Source organism: Myotis davidii, unplaced genomic scaffold, assembly GCF_000327345.1.
Source record: "Myotis davidii unplaced genomic scaffold, ASM32734v1 scaffold674, whole genome shotgun sequence".
Lineage (NCBI taxonomy): Eukaryota > Metazoa > Chordata > Mammalia > Chiroptera > Vespertilionidae > Myotis > Myotis davidii.
This window is the reverse complement of record NW_006286674.1, coordinates 1,953,943-1,967,991: the sequence shown is the minus strand read 5'-3', so window position 1 is coordinate 1,967,991 and position 14,049 is coordinate 1,953,943. Positions and strand designations below refer to the sequence as shown.

Below are 14,049 nucleotides of genomic sequence, written 5' to 3'. Positions count from 1 at the left end.
GGGGGTTGGGGCGCCGCACCCTGTCACACACAGAGCAGGGCCGATCAGGGGGTTGGGAGCTCCCCCATATAAGGCACAGAGTAGGGCCGATCAGGGGGTTGTGGCCCCACCCCCTGTCACACACAGAGCCGCAGGGCAATTAGGGGATTTGGCCGCTGCCCCCTCTCACGCTGCTCCAAGGGCCAGAAGGCCTCATGACTCCGCTGATCCCGGTGCAGGGAGGCCTCACTGCTCTGCTGATCCCGGTGCTGGGAGGCCTCGCAGCTCCGCTGATCCCGGTGCCAGGAAGCCTCGTGGCTCCGCTGATTCCAGTGCCGGGAGGCCTCACGGCTCCGCTGATCCCGGTGCTGGGAGGCATATTACCCTTTTACTATATAGGATAGAGGCCTGATGCATGGGTGGGGGCCAGCTGGTTTGCCCTGAAGGGTGTTCCGGATCAGGGTGAGGGTCCTGCTTGGGTGCCTGGCCAGCCTGGATGAGGGGATGATGGCTGTTTGCTGCTGGTCACGCCCTCTTCAGGGTGGGGGTCCCCACTTGGGTGCCTGACCAATCTGGGTGAGGAGCTGAGGGCCGTTTTCAGGCTGGCAGGTGACTGAAGCTCCCAACCTCTACTTTTTTTCTTTTCTTATTTTTTATTCTGGGATTTATTTACCTTCTATGGCTATCACTGGAGCTGAGAGCCTGCTTTAGCTCTGAGGCTCGGCTCCAGCTCTGAGACCTCAGCTGCTGAAAGCAGGTATCTGGCCTTTGTTTAGCTTCTATAACTGAAACACTGTTGCAACTCCAGCTCTGAGGCCCGGCTGGCTGAAAGCAGGTGACTGGGGGTTGTTTAGCTTCTATAATTGCAACATAGTTGCTTAGACTGCAACTCAGAGGCCGGCAGCAGCAGGCGGGGAACCTTGGCTTCCTCCATCACTGGAGCAAGCAAGCTTCCTGTTTGCTTCAGCTGCCTGGCTGCCAGCCGCCATCTTGGTTGGCAGTTAATTTGCATATCACCGATTAGCCAATGAGAAGCGTGTTGGAGGTACGGTTAATTACCATGTTTGTCTATTATTAAATAGGATGAGCACATTAACTGCAATTTTGTAAGTAAATGTATGAATGAAACAGAATAATTACTTAGTGTCTTTGTTAACTGTATTTATGCAGAGTGTAAGAGGGTTATGGGACTTAGGGTGGCCATTTCTTAATAGACTTAGCCAAGTTTTACTGCATTCACAATAAATATAGTTCTCACTTAGCATCATAAGTATTTGGATTATGTTTTAAGTTCCTTATAGGGATTCAGTAGCAAAATTATTACTTAGCATGATAATAATCCCCATAAAGGAAGTATTTTTCCATTTGCTAACATCTTATCTTTATAGGCAAAATTGGGTGACCAGGGAAACCTCTCTGAACTGGTTAATCTCATCCTGACGGTGGCTGATGGAGACAAAGATGGCCAGGTTTCCTTGGGAGAAGCAAAGTCAGCATGGGCACTTCTTCAATTAAATGAATTTCTTCTCATGGTGATACTTCAAGATAAGGAACATACCCCCAAATTAATGGGATTCTGTGGTGATCTCTATGTAATGGAAAGTGTTGAATATACCTCTCTTTATGGAATAAGCCTTCCATGGGTCATTGAACTTTTTATTCCATCTGGGTTCAGAAGAAGCATGGATCAGTTGTTCACACCATCATGGCCCAGAAAGGCTAAAATAGCCATAGGACTTCTCGAGTTTGTGGAGGATGTTTTCCACGGCCCCTACGGAAACTTTCTCATGTGTGATACTAGTGCCAAAAACCTAGGATATAATGATAAGTATGATTTGAAAATGGTGGACATGAGAAAAATTGTGCCAGAGACAAACCTGAAAGAACTTATAAAGGATCGTCACTGTGAGTCTGATTTGGACTGTGTCTATGGCACGGATTGTCGAACTAGCTGTGATCAGAGTACAATGAAGTGTACTTCAGAAGTGATACAACCAAACTTGGCAAAAGCCTGTCAGTTACTCAAAGACTACCTATTGCGTGGTGCTCCAAGTGAAATTCGTGAAGAATTAGAAAAGCAACTTTATTCTTGTATTGCTCTCAAAGTCACAGCAAATCAAATGGAAATGGAACATTCTTTGATACTAAATAATCTAAAAACATTACTGTGGAAGAAAATTTCCTACACAAATGACTCTTAGTTCATTTGGACATTGTAACCATTGTGGGAAACTTACCACTTAGAAATATTTGAGCACTCTAAAAAAAAATGGCTTGACTGAAATCCCTGCCAGTACAAAACTCATTTCCCGTTCCTAAGAAGCCATTGTCTTAAAATACATGTCTATTGCTGAATGACAGGAGGTATAGGATCAATAGGTCCCACAAAATGTAATTCCTGCTTTCAGAAGTCCTGGTACATTTCCCAGTACATTCACTGTGTAACTATTTGACTGACTTTAAAATAATGCTGTGAAGCCTCATTCCAGACATCAACAGTGAGATTATTTTGTAGATTTGTTAGCCAAAATACCACTGCTGGAAACATTGTTTGCATTGAAGCTGCTGTTTGAAATTTATACATAAAATTTACTAATGTCTTAGCATGGTAAAGTTTGCACATTAACAGAAATGAAGACTGCAAAGTAGATAAATTAAAATTACTGATTTATAAATAGATGTTAATAGTATGCTTTGTTGTATTATAGACTTAAACCCATTTGAACTCAGACAACATACTTTATGCAGCTTCAGAGCCTTTTAATTCTCACCCGAGGATATTTTTAGGGCAAGTGGAAGACAAACTTCAATGTGTGAGAAACATGATTGGTTGCCTCCTGCATGCACCCCGACCAGGGCCTGGAGAAGCCTGCAACCTATGTACATGCCCTTGACCAGAATAAAACCTGGGACGCAACATCTCCACAGGCTGATGCTCTATCCACTGAGCGAAACCAGTTAGGGCGCTTCAGAGGCTCTTAAAGACCTATCAGGTGTTTTACTTAGCAACATGTAATTGCCATGAAAATGTCTGAGCTTCCCACCTTAGTTTCAAATGGTCCATCTTGGTATCAGCCAGCCAACTTAGGGCCACAGACCCTATCCAGATCCATTTACCTTGAATTTGTCATGAAGAGTCATTAAGCGGACCCTGAAATCAGAACTTCTTAATTTGACATTTTCAAACAGTATTTTCTGTTGACCAAAGGGCTGTTTTTTAGAGGCACGTAAATTTATTCATCAAATATTTTCTCATGTAAACTATATATACAAAGATTTGCTCCTCTTTCATGTTTATTCAGATCTGACCATGTACCTTTCAGCGTCTCCACAAAATTAAACCCTTCTAGAGAAAAGACCCAGTATTTTCTGCTCAAAGATTTCATCTGATTAAAGAATCTTAGCTATGTGACCTTCATTGGACAGCTTCCTTTCAAAAATTAAATCCAGATTGGCACGTTTTGCTTAATTTAAAATCACATACTTTGAAGGTACCTTTCTTCCTACTAATCATCTGGTTACAATAAATGAAAGAAGTATTTCCTAGTGGAAGGTTGGTATGTTGCTTGTCAGACTTGAGAACAGAAGCCCAAGCAGCAGGTGTGAACTTTGAGTCAATACACAAGACATCTTTTTCTGGAAAAAACTATACTTGTTTCTTGAGGAAATATACTGCCAATTTCAGGGTATTTCCTACAGTTTCATTAACAAGAGCTCAACACAGAAATAGCTGTTTGCCTAATAAGTTTATTGTCTCTCTTCTGGAAAATCTTCATAGAAAATTATGATTTGGTTTATTAGCTCTCAGCAGCCCGTTCCTGAGCTCTGAGGAAGCTTGCTTTCTTCTGAGCTACCCGATCTTTCTTCTGGGCAAGAGACATTTTGGGACGGTTCCACCTATAAAACAAAGAAGAGGCAGAAATGTTATTTTTAAAAATACAGCTAAAGAGGACAGAGCTGTGTTTTATTTGTAATAAGATTTCCAATAAATGCACTTATTATTTTAGGCTAATTTCCCCAACCCCCAACTTTTGTGATACTGTCCTATTACCACACAGTACCAAAAATCAAACACACTAGTACAATGTTTAGAATCATTATTAGCAGCAACTGGTAGTTACACTGTACTAGGATAGAATGAACCACCTCAGTGGCTTCTGAGGCTAATACATTTCTATCACCAAAATTACTTTAGCAAACCTGGTTCCCTTCACTTCTGCAACATCATGCAGAGTTAGTGATCGAGTTTGCACTTTACTCAGTCTGAGTTAAGATGAAACAAGGCAAGTTTGGAAACACTCCGAACCCCTCTCTCTTGAAAACAGCAAGATACATACCTCTTCTTTTTAACTTCTTTCTTAGGCTTCTTCTCATAGACTGGATTCTCTCGTATAGCAGCATGAGCTTTCTTATACATCTCCTCCATCTGAAACAAAGCAAAGCAAACAGTACTTGGTTTCATTTCATATGCCCTAAACAATAATACAACATACTGTAATCTATTACTCGCTCTATTTTGTCTTTCTAAGACAGAATTTCAAAGGGCATTAACTAGGTCAGTGTTGGTATCTGCTTAAATTTCTAAATGTAATCTCTAAATTTCTTTTCCTAAGAAATCCCCAACTTTTTTGCCATAGGTAATGAGTTGACATTATTCACAAAACTCAACTTTTTAAAAATATATATGTATTTTTATTGATTTCAGAGAGGAAGGGAGGAGAGTCAGAAACATCAATGATGAAAATCACTGATTGGCTGCCTCCTGCATGCCCCACACTGGCGATTGAGCCCGCAACCCAGGCATGTGCCCCTTGCGTGAATCAAAACTGGGACCCCTTCAGTCCGCAGGCCGATGCTCTATCCACTGAGCCAAGCCAGCTAAGGCAAAACTCAACTTTTTAATACATTTTTACTGATTTCAGAGAGGAAGAGATAGAAACATCCTGCACGCCCCACATTGGAGATCAAGCCTGAAACCCGGGCATGTACCTTGACCAGGAATTGAAGAGTAACTGGCTCATAGTCAAAGCTCAACCACTGTGCAATGCAGGCCCAGCTCAACTTTTTCTTGAAGAAAAATTTGCATGCCTTTCTGAGGACTTCAGGTATATTTTTTAAGTCATTCAAAGTTTAGAGCAAAATGATTTCTGTACAAACACATTTTATGCTCATTTAAAATACTGTCTGACCTAAATTCTTTCATTTAAGTGAGGATAAACACCAAAACAAAATTTTTAAGAGTTTATGGGGACCTGACTAGGTGGCTCGGTTGGTTGGAGCATCATCTTGTACACCAAAAAAGTTTAAGAGTCAAGTGTAAATGACTTGATTCTGTGCAAAATCACTCATGAAAGAGCAGCTGTAAAATACCTTGAGTACTGATTATCAAAATATAAAAAATTATAGCCCCCTAAAAAATGAATCAGGTAATCAATCCAGGTCTCTAAAATTATTCAGTGTGGAGAGAACATGATTACTACATGCATTTGTGGAAACCAATGCCAAACTTACTACATGAGACCTCAAACCACCTAAATCCCTTTTGAAAGTTAATTTCCCTCTCTTTTAGCAGTCTACTTATTACAGCTCTACACTGTAATTTAACAAACCCATTTGATGACTTCGTCGTTAAAAAAAAAATCTAAGCAACCCAGTTTATTCTTTTCAAAAGATCAAACAAGAAATACAACCATTTTTGTAGGCAACTCCATTGAGTTTAGGTAAAGACCACTTCCTGTTGGAGACATGCCAGGTGTCTGCATAGGACTTCAGTATGCACTCATAGGAAAGATGCCTCCATAGATAAAATTAACCCCTTCCCCAATAATTTTTTTGTTAAAAGCGTTTCTTTTTCAGACTAATTTTTTTATTTTGGTTCTATATAGTATTTTTGATGCTGGTTATGAAAACAGTTTGTAATTATTTTTTCTTCCCATTTTTGTGGTTAAGAATACTCGTCGACGACTGAAAAAAGAACATTTTGTGAAAACGTGTATACACGTTTCTGTCGGGGAAGGGGTTAATGACCTAGTTGGAAAGTCTATTAGCCAAAGAGTAGTCCTGGCTGAAGCATGAAATCGGCATAGAAAACATTAGGAAACAGACATCTGAAAACACAGATTGTTTGAAAAGTCTTGATTAAGCCATTTGTAACATGACCAGAGCAAGAAATGGTTTAGGGGAAAAATTTTGCAGGTTGCCCTAGCTGGTTTGGCTCAGCTGGTAAGAGCATCGACCTGCAGACTGAAGGGTCCAGAATTCGATTTGGGTCAAGGGCACATGCTTGGGTTGTAGGCTTGATCCCCATTAGGGGGTGTGCAGGAGGCAGCCGATCACTGATTCACTCTCATCACTGATGTTTCCATCTCTCTTCTTCTACAAAATCATAAAAAATTATTTTTTAAAACTTGTAGGTCAAGTAGAATCAGGTCAAGGAGCGAACAAGGCCCTGACCGGTTTGGCTCAGTGGATGGAGCGTCAGCCTGGGGACTGAAGGGTCCCAGGTTCGATTCCAGTCAAGGGCATGTACCTTGGTTGCGGGCACATCCCCAGTGGGAGGTGTGCAGGAGGCAGCTGATCGATGTTTCTCTCTCATCGATGTTTATAACTCTCTAGCCCTCTCCCTTCCTCTCTGTAAAAAATCAATAAAATATATTTTTAATTTCTCTCTCTTCGATGTCTCTAACTCTCTATCCCTCTCCCTTCCTCTCTGTAAAAAATCAATAAAATGTATTTTTAAAAAAGTGAACAATGATGGTATCAGTAAATAAAGGAATATACTCATGTATAAATACACGCATCTACATAGCTAATATAAAACTATCTTTTTCCTAGTTCAAAAACTCAACCTAGCCCTAGCTGGTTTGGCTCAGTGGATAGAGCGTCAGCCTGGGGACTGAAGGGTCCCAGGTTCGATTCCAGTCAAGGGCATGTACCTTGGTTGCGGGCACATGTAGGGGGCGTGCAAGAGGCAGCCAATCAACAATTCTCTCTCATCATTGATGTTTCTCTCCCTCCCCCCCTCTCTGAAATCAATAAAAACATATTAAACAAACTCAACCTATGTGCTTATTCAGCCCTACATTTGTACAAAGCACACAAATAATCTTTTCCCAATAAAACTTTTAAAAATAATTTAATAGCCAAAGCTATACCAAAAATACATACCAACAGGAAAAAAAAATCTAACCAATTACTTAATGTAACCCATCTATTTTTATATAACTAGAGGCATGGTGCACAAAATCTGTGCAGGGGAGGGGGGGGGGGACAAGGGGAGAGGGGTGTTCCTCAGCCTGGCGTGAATCCTCTCCAATCCAGGACCCCTTGGGGGATAACTGGCAGTCGGACATCCCTCTCCCAATTCAGGACCCCTGGCTCCTAACCGCTCACCTGCCTGCCTGCATGATTATGCCTAACCCCTCACCTGCCAGCCTGATCGCACCTGCCTCTGCCCCCACCACCGTGGCTTTGTCCGGAAGGAGGACCAGACTACCAGAAGATGTCCTCGTCGACCCGGTCTAAATAGCATATTGTCCTTTTATTAGTATAGATTCGGTATCTGTGATTGTTTTATAGTACTCAAGCACTTCTTTTTTTTTTTTGGTTCTCACCTGAGGATACTTTTCCCCTTGATTTTTAGAGAGTGGGATGGAGAGAGGAAGGAAGGGGAAGAAATATCAATTTGAGAGACACATCCATTAGCTGGCTCCCGCACACACCCTCACCAGGGCTGGGGATGAACCTGCAACCCAGACACATGCCCTTGAACTGGAATTGAACCTGTGAGCCAGCTGACAGTCTTAACCATTAGCCATGCCAGCCAGGGCCTAGTGTGATTTGTGTGTTCTATGCTTTCACTATAATTTCAAAACTGGTGCTATCATAAATTACTCCAATGCATTAATAGAGATAGCCCTGGAGACACAACTTTAATTTTCCAACATTAAACTCACTTTTGCAAACACCATTCCTTTAATTAAGCATCACGCAGAACTAATGTTAAAAATCTGTACATCTCTTGTTAAAAATACAGCTAAAGAGGACAGAGCTGTGTTTTATTTGTAATAAGATTTCCAATAAATGCACTTATTATTTTAGGCTAATTTCCCCAACCCCCAACTTTTGTGATACTGTCCTATTACCACACAGTACCAAAAATCAAACACACTAGTACAATGTTTAGAATCATTATTAGCAGCAACTGGTAGTTACACTGTACTAGGATAGAATGAACCACCTCAGTGGCTTCTGAGGCTAATACATTTCTATCACCAAAATTACTTTAGCAAACCTGGTTCCCTTCACTTCTGCAACATCATGCAGAGTTAGTGATCGAGTTTGCACTTTACTCAGTCTGAGTTAAGATGAAACAAGGCAAGTTTGGAAACACTCCGAACCCCTCTCTCTTGAAAACAGCAAGATACATACCTCTTCTTTTTAACTTCTTTCTTAGGCTTCTTCTCATAGACTGGATTCTCTCGTATAGCAGCATGAGCTTTCTTAGTTAAAATTTTTACCATGTCTGGAGTTACGTTGTTCTTTATATATTGAGAGAACTGTTTCTTGTAAGCATCTTCATCTTCTTCCATTAGATAACGCATATAATCTGCAACGTTCTGACCCATAATGTGCTTCCGATGTACTTCTGCATTGAACTCCTTGCTTTCTGAATCATAACCAGGGAATCGTTTGGTACTAAAATAAAGTTTTTCACATTTTAGTATATGTTGATTGAAATCAGTTCACTAGCAGGAATTCATTTTAGTAGCTGCCATCAGTCCCGTCTTGAAACAATTAATTGCATCATATGCAACCAAAGGACCAACTACTGACTGCTCAGTTAGTGGGATATCATCATTCAGCAGCTAATTTCTGAATTTCAGGTTAGAAAAATCACAGCACAAGTCCCTTTAAAAACCACTAAATGAACCAAGGCATTTCACCACCATAAAATTAGTTCTCATTATCATAAAAAAGGGTTTCAAAACTCCTCCCCCAAATACTAGAATTTCTCAGTGGTGCCTCAGGGTACATGGGAGTGATTCATTCAAAGTCACATAGGTGCCCTCTAACATAACTGCAGATACTCAAAAAGAATCAAAAAACCCTCCCCACATTGTAAGATTAAATGCCAGGCTTATAAACAAAAACATCTAAAAATTCGGTTAAATCAACAATCACTAAAATATTCGTAATAACTTTAATTCAAACTAAATAACCAAATTAAAACCACCTACTTAGCTTCTGAGAACAGCCTTGTTTCCAATTTAAAGTTTAGAAATCTGTTATAAGCCTTTCTCTCAAACCTTTTCTAGTCTACTTTTTCCCATAATTCAGTAAAGCCATTCTCAAAAACAGACAATGCATTGGAGGGGAAGAGGGAGTGGTGGTGAAACCAAGCTGCTCATTTCTAACCAAAACTAAATCACACATAAAACGTAGTGGTTTCAACCCCAGCCCTTCTACTTACTTACTGGTTCTATAACCTTGAACAAATCATTTGCGTCTCTTCACTTGTAAAATGAGTTCTAATTGCTTCCTGTCCTGCCAGGTTCCCTTTGCACAGTGCCTAGCATGTAGCAGGCACACAATGAGAGCTACTATTACTTCAACTCAGTAATCTCCACAGTCCAACTAATTAGAAACATCAAGTACTGGAGTCCAGGCAATGAGGCCTTGGATACTATTTTACCTGTGAGGGATAGATAGGCCTCCATCCACAGCTCCCTTCAGGGCCCCAAAAACTTTATTTCCAGTAGTAGTTCTGGCAAGCCCTGCATCCAAGTAGCAGGTGAAGGCACCAGGTTGACCATCAATGCTTTCCACATTGTATTCATCTCCAGTCACCTCCACCTGGCCTTCATAGATCTTGTCCATGCCAAACCTATTGAGAAGCTATTAACAAAGAAGCCAGTCTGAATATACTCCAACAACTCTAACAATATCTCACATTACAACTTTAATGACCTCTGACAAAAAAATGTTTCTTATTTATCTCCTAATCCAGTGATGGCGAACCTTTTGAGCTCAGCGTGTTAGCATTTTGAAAAACCCTAACTTAACTCTGGTGCCGTGTCACATACAGAAATTTTTTGATCTTTGCAACCATAGCAAAACAAAGATTTATATTTTTGATATTTATTTTATATATTTAAATGCCATTTAATGAAGAAAAATCAACCAAAAAAATGAGTGTGCGTGTGACCTCTGACACGCGTGTCATAGGTTCGCCATCACTGTCCTAATCCCAATCTACTTTAAATATAAATTTTTAAATGCTACAAAACTTCATTCAATTTGTTAACTTTATTCAATAGCTTCTTAATCTGCTACATGTCCGTATTTGATTTATGCAGCAATTAGGATATACATAACTTTGATTTTTAAAAATTAACTCAAGGGAGGCCCAGCCGCATGGCTCAGTGGCTGAGCATTGACTTATGAACCAGGTGGTCTCGGTGTGATTCCTGGTCAGGGAACATGCCTGGGTTGCAGGCTCAATCCCCAGTGCAGGGCGTGCAAGAGGCAGCCAACGAATGATTGATTCTCTCATCATTGATGTTTCTATCTTCTCTCTGAAATCACTAAAAATATATTTTAAATAAGTAAAATAAATTTACTTAAGGGAAGTAATCACATTGCTTCAGTCATATTTGGCTGTAATTCAACCACCAAATATTAAATTTTATCACATAGTTTTGAGGAATAGGATCCTGGGTTGAAGACATCTTCTGCGGCTGTCTCTGATACATTATGTTAATATGCATCACTCCTCTGCTAGTACATATCGCCTAAAAAGCAGTGCCTTTGCACCAAGTTGCTCTCATATATAAAGACAATGTTACCCACCCCCACTCAAACATGTTTATGACCAATGAAGATGTGGATCCCCAACAATGATGCATGCTTAACAATTCCACTGCAAAACAAGGTCAGCAACTGAGAAAAAATAAGGCAAAGTCACATTTTCATCTTTTCTGCAAGTTATAAGAAATGCTGCCAACCAAAGGCAAAGATGATTAAAACAACCCCCCTCCCCCGCCCACACACACACACTAACACCGCCTCCCAAGTTTAAAACATTGCTCTCAAAATTTAACATGCATATAAATCACTTGGACATCCTATTAAAACAAATTCTGAAGGTCTGGAGTAGTGCGCATTTTTTAATGTACACTTTTGGTCAGAAGATCATTTCTGAGTAGATCTGTCCAACAAGGTAGCCACTAAGGAACTACAAGTGGCTATTCAAATTTAAGTTAAAAATTCAGTTCATCAGTAGCACTGGAAGCATTTCAAGTGCTCAACAACCACATGTGGCTGCTAGCTACCACTGGCTTTACATCAGACAAGAGACTGCAGGAAATTCTATTGGTTTAGATATACCCAACAACAGGGCAGAAACCAGGAAAACTGTTCCCCCAAATTATTAGGAAATGCACTGCTGTCTCAAAGCTTGTATTTATAAAAATATCTTTCCTAATGATGCTCTTGTAAGCCGCAGGGTAACACCAGGCACTCTCCTGACCCAACAGCTGAGGGTATCTTATCCATGTGTAAACATCTCTTTCAGACAACTCCAAGCGATGAATTAATTCCAAGATACATCAACTATAAAGTAATCCTGTACATACCCTGCGGGCCAGCAGCAGGCCAGTACAATATGCTGCAGCATAATTTGTCAGGCCAACCTTCACACCGTACTTGGGGAGTTCATGAGCATAAGCTGCACAAACTATCATATCTCCTTCTATACGGGCATAAGCGATCTATAGAAGAGAAAAGCCAGGTTAGTCATCTGCTTTTTACTATTTGTCCTAAATGCCTTTGTATTCAAAGAACTTGAAGAAAAAAACCTGGACACAGTTCTGCATCACTTAAAATCTTTGTTAAACCCAGTTACCTTCAAGTAGTTATGTCTTGGTCAACTATAGCAGGTAAATTTGAGTCTAAATATGTTTGACTAATGTCACAATAAATATAAAGCTAAAATTACCACACGGGCATTGAATACTGAATTGCCTTTGGAATAAATTATACTCTAGTTCCCTACTTCTAAGTACTGAAAAAACTTAGGTTAGCTGGTGAATTAGAGGCACTTTGAAAAGTGAAAGGAATTCCCAATTTCAAACATCTTTTGAACTAAGCACATTGTAAGTCCAATAATGATCCAGACACCTAGTGTTAAGTTATGTCCATAGGTATGGAGGGACACACTGCCTTCACAACCACAAATGAGCCTGCCCAGAAAACAGGTGTGCCTGCCTCATGCAAAGGCCCCAAATATCTCAAAAAAAATTTGTTTTCCCCTTGTCGTAAAATTCCAGCAAATTATCTTCTAGGAGCACACTGCCACTTTCTGGAGATCTTTTATGTGGAAGACAGCTTCACATATAACCGTTAAAAACCCATTCCAACAAGAAGCAGAAATAAGGACAATCTTAAAGCATAATTTAACCTTCCCAACAACCTCCCTCTCCAAAGAGCAGTGGGTATGTGGCACGTACGGCCACACAGTAACAGCGAGGACGTAGTCCACGACAAAGCCTATCACTCCACTGGGGCTGGAATGGGCCCGAACCTTCTATCTCAGTGATGGCGAACCTTTTGAGCTCGGCGTGTCAGCATTTTGAAAAACCCTAACTTAACTCTGGTGCCGTGTCACATATAGGAATTTTTTGATATTTGCAACCATAGTAAAACAAAGATTTATATTTTTGATATTTATTTTATACATTTAAATGCCATTTAACAAAGAAAAATCAACCAAAAAAATGAGTTTTTTTGGCCCTAACCGGTTTGGCTCAGTGGATAGAGCGTCGGCCTGGGGGACTTAATGGTCCCAGGTTCGATTCTGGTCAAGGGCATGTACCTGGGTTGCGGGCACATCCCCAGTAGGAGGTGTGCAGGAGGCAGCTGATCGATGTTTCTCTCATTGATGTTTCTAACTCTCTATCCCTCTCCCTTCCTCTCTGCAAAAAAAAATCAATAAAATATATTTTTTTAAAAATGAGTTTTTTTGGTTGATTTTTTTTTTGTTAAATGGCATTTAAATAGGTTCGCCATCACTGTTCTATCTGGTCTCAAATGTAGCCTTCCACCACCCACCCCTCACCCCCCCTAAATGGCAATAGTAACAGAAATCCCTCTAATCCTCTTTTCCCCATAGACACATATATAACACCTTAATCAATAAAGAAAAAAAATTTTTTTTAATAAAAAAACACACAACGGGATTCATCTGGGTCAGGACTGCCAAACGTGGCTGCTCTCTAGCCCGGCTTTTTTCAAGCACCAACTCCCCAGGCTCCAAATGAAGACCCACGAAAAGGAAAAGAACTCCCTCCCTGCCTGTGGAGCGCGGGCTCGAACCTGAGGGACCTTCATGCACACGTGTGTGCTGTCCCCGGGCACAGCTCCCCGGGAGGGAGTCAGGGAGGGAGGGTCCCCGGCCCCGGGGGTCCTGGGGTGCCTTACCTGACAGATGATGTCTCGGTTGGTGACGCGGACGATCATCCTGTACTTCGGGGTGTTGTACTTGTTTTTATCCTGGATGACCAAGCGTTTCCGGGCATAGTAATCGGTTTTACCCTCTGAAGAAGGAAGAAAAAAAAAATTTTTTTTTAAGAAAGTCTACTCCACTGCAGAACAGGTTCCTTTAAGGTTGTGAACACCAACACCGGGCCGTACCTCGCCGTCTTCTGAATTTCACTTGGTACCGCTTGAAGTAGGCCTTATTCTTGACAACTTTCACAAACCCCTTCAAGAAAGAAGAACGATTTATTACAGGTTTCGGCTTATGCTACTTGTGACACCTGAGCAGTAACAAAGTAACGTGTGGATTTCAAAAGGGAACCTGGACAACTGCCCCTTCCGGGGAGCCCAGCCTCCCTCAACCCACCCGGGCTCAGGAACCCCCTCTCCCACCTCCCGTCTGTCAAGCCTGCTGAGCGCCTTCTCCAAACCGACGGGCGACACGGCTTCACCACCCGCCCCGCTGCCGGGAGCCCACGGAGCAGCCGGGAGCGGGGCCGGGGCCGAGCGGCCGCAGCCCGGCAGCACTCAGCC

The 14,049-nt window shown here is 41.3% G+C and overlaps 2 protein-coding genes across 4 annotated transcripts in view; one reads left to right on the top strand and one right to left on the bottom strand.

The window, feature by feature from the left end:
• Window positions 1-2,658, top strand: part of FAM69A (family with sequence similarity 69 member A) — a 27,114-nt gene extending 24,456 nt beyond the window's left edge. For both annotated transcript variants that reach the window (XM_015560329.1, XM_015560330.1), the window contains one exon: window positions 1,368-2,658. In XM_015560329.1, coding sequence (XP_015415815.1) covers window positions 1,368-2,180 — 813 coding nt within the window. In that variant the 3' untranslated portion in view covers window positions 2,181-2,658. The remainder of the gene's footprint in view (window positions 1-1,367) is intronic.
• Window positions 2,659-3,708: 1,050 nt separating this feature from the next.
• RPL5 (ribosomal protein L5) overlaps window positions 3,709-14,049 on the bottom strand; it is a 10,787-nt gene continuing 446 nt past the window's right edge. The window contains exons 2-8 of one of the 2 annotated variants that reach the window (XM_006758184.2): window positions 13,672-13,741; window positions 13,459-13,574; window positions 11,616-11,750; window positions 9,674-9,876; window positions 8,499-8,676; window positions 4,317-4,405; window positions 3,709-3,876 (exon numbers count right to left, since the gene is read on the bottom strand). In XM_006758184.2, coding sequence (XP_006758247.1) covers window positions 3,777-3,876; window positions 4,317-4,405; window positions 8,499-8,676; window positions 9,674-9,876; window positions 11,616-11,750; window positions 13,459-13,574; window positions 13,672-13,741 — 891 coding nt within the window. In that variant the 3' untranslated portion in view covers window positions 3,709-3,776. The remainder of the gene's footprint in view (window positions 3,877-4,316; window positions 4,406-8,498; window positions 8,677-9,673; window positions 9,877-11,615; window positions 11,751-13,458; window positions 13,575-13,671; window positions 13,742-14,049) is intronic. The other variant, XM_006758185.2, reaches the window with a different exon arrangement.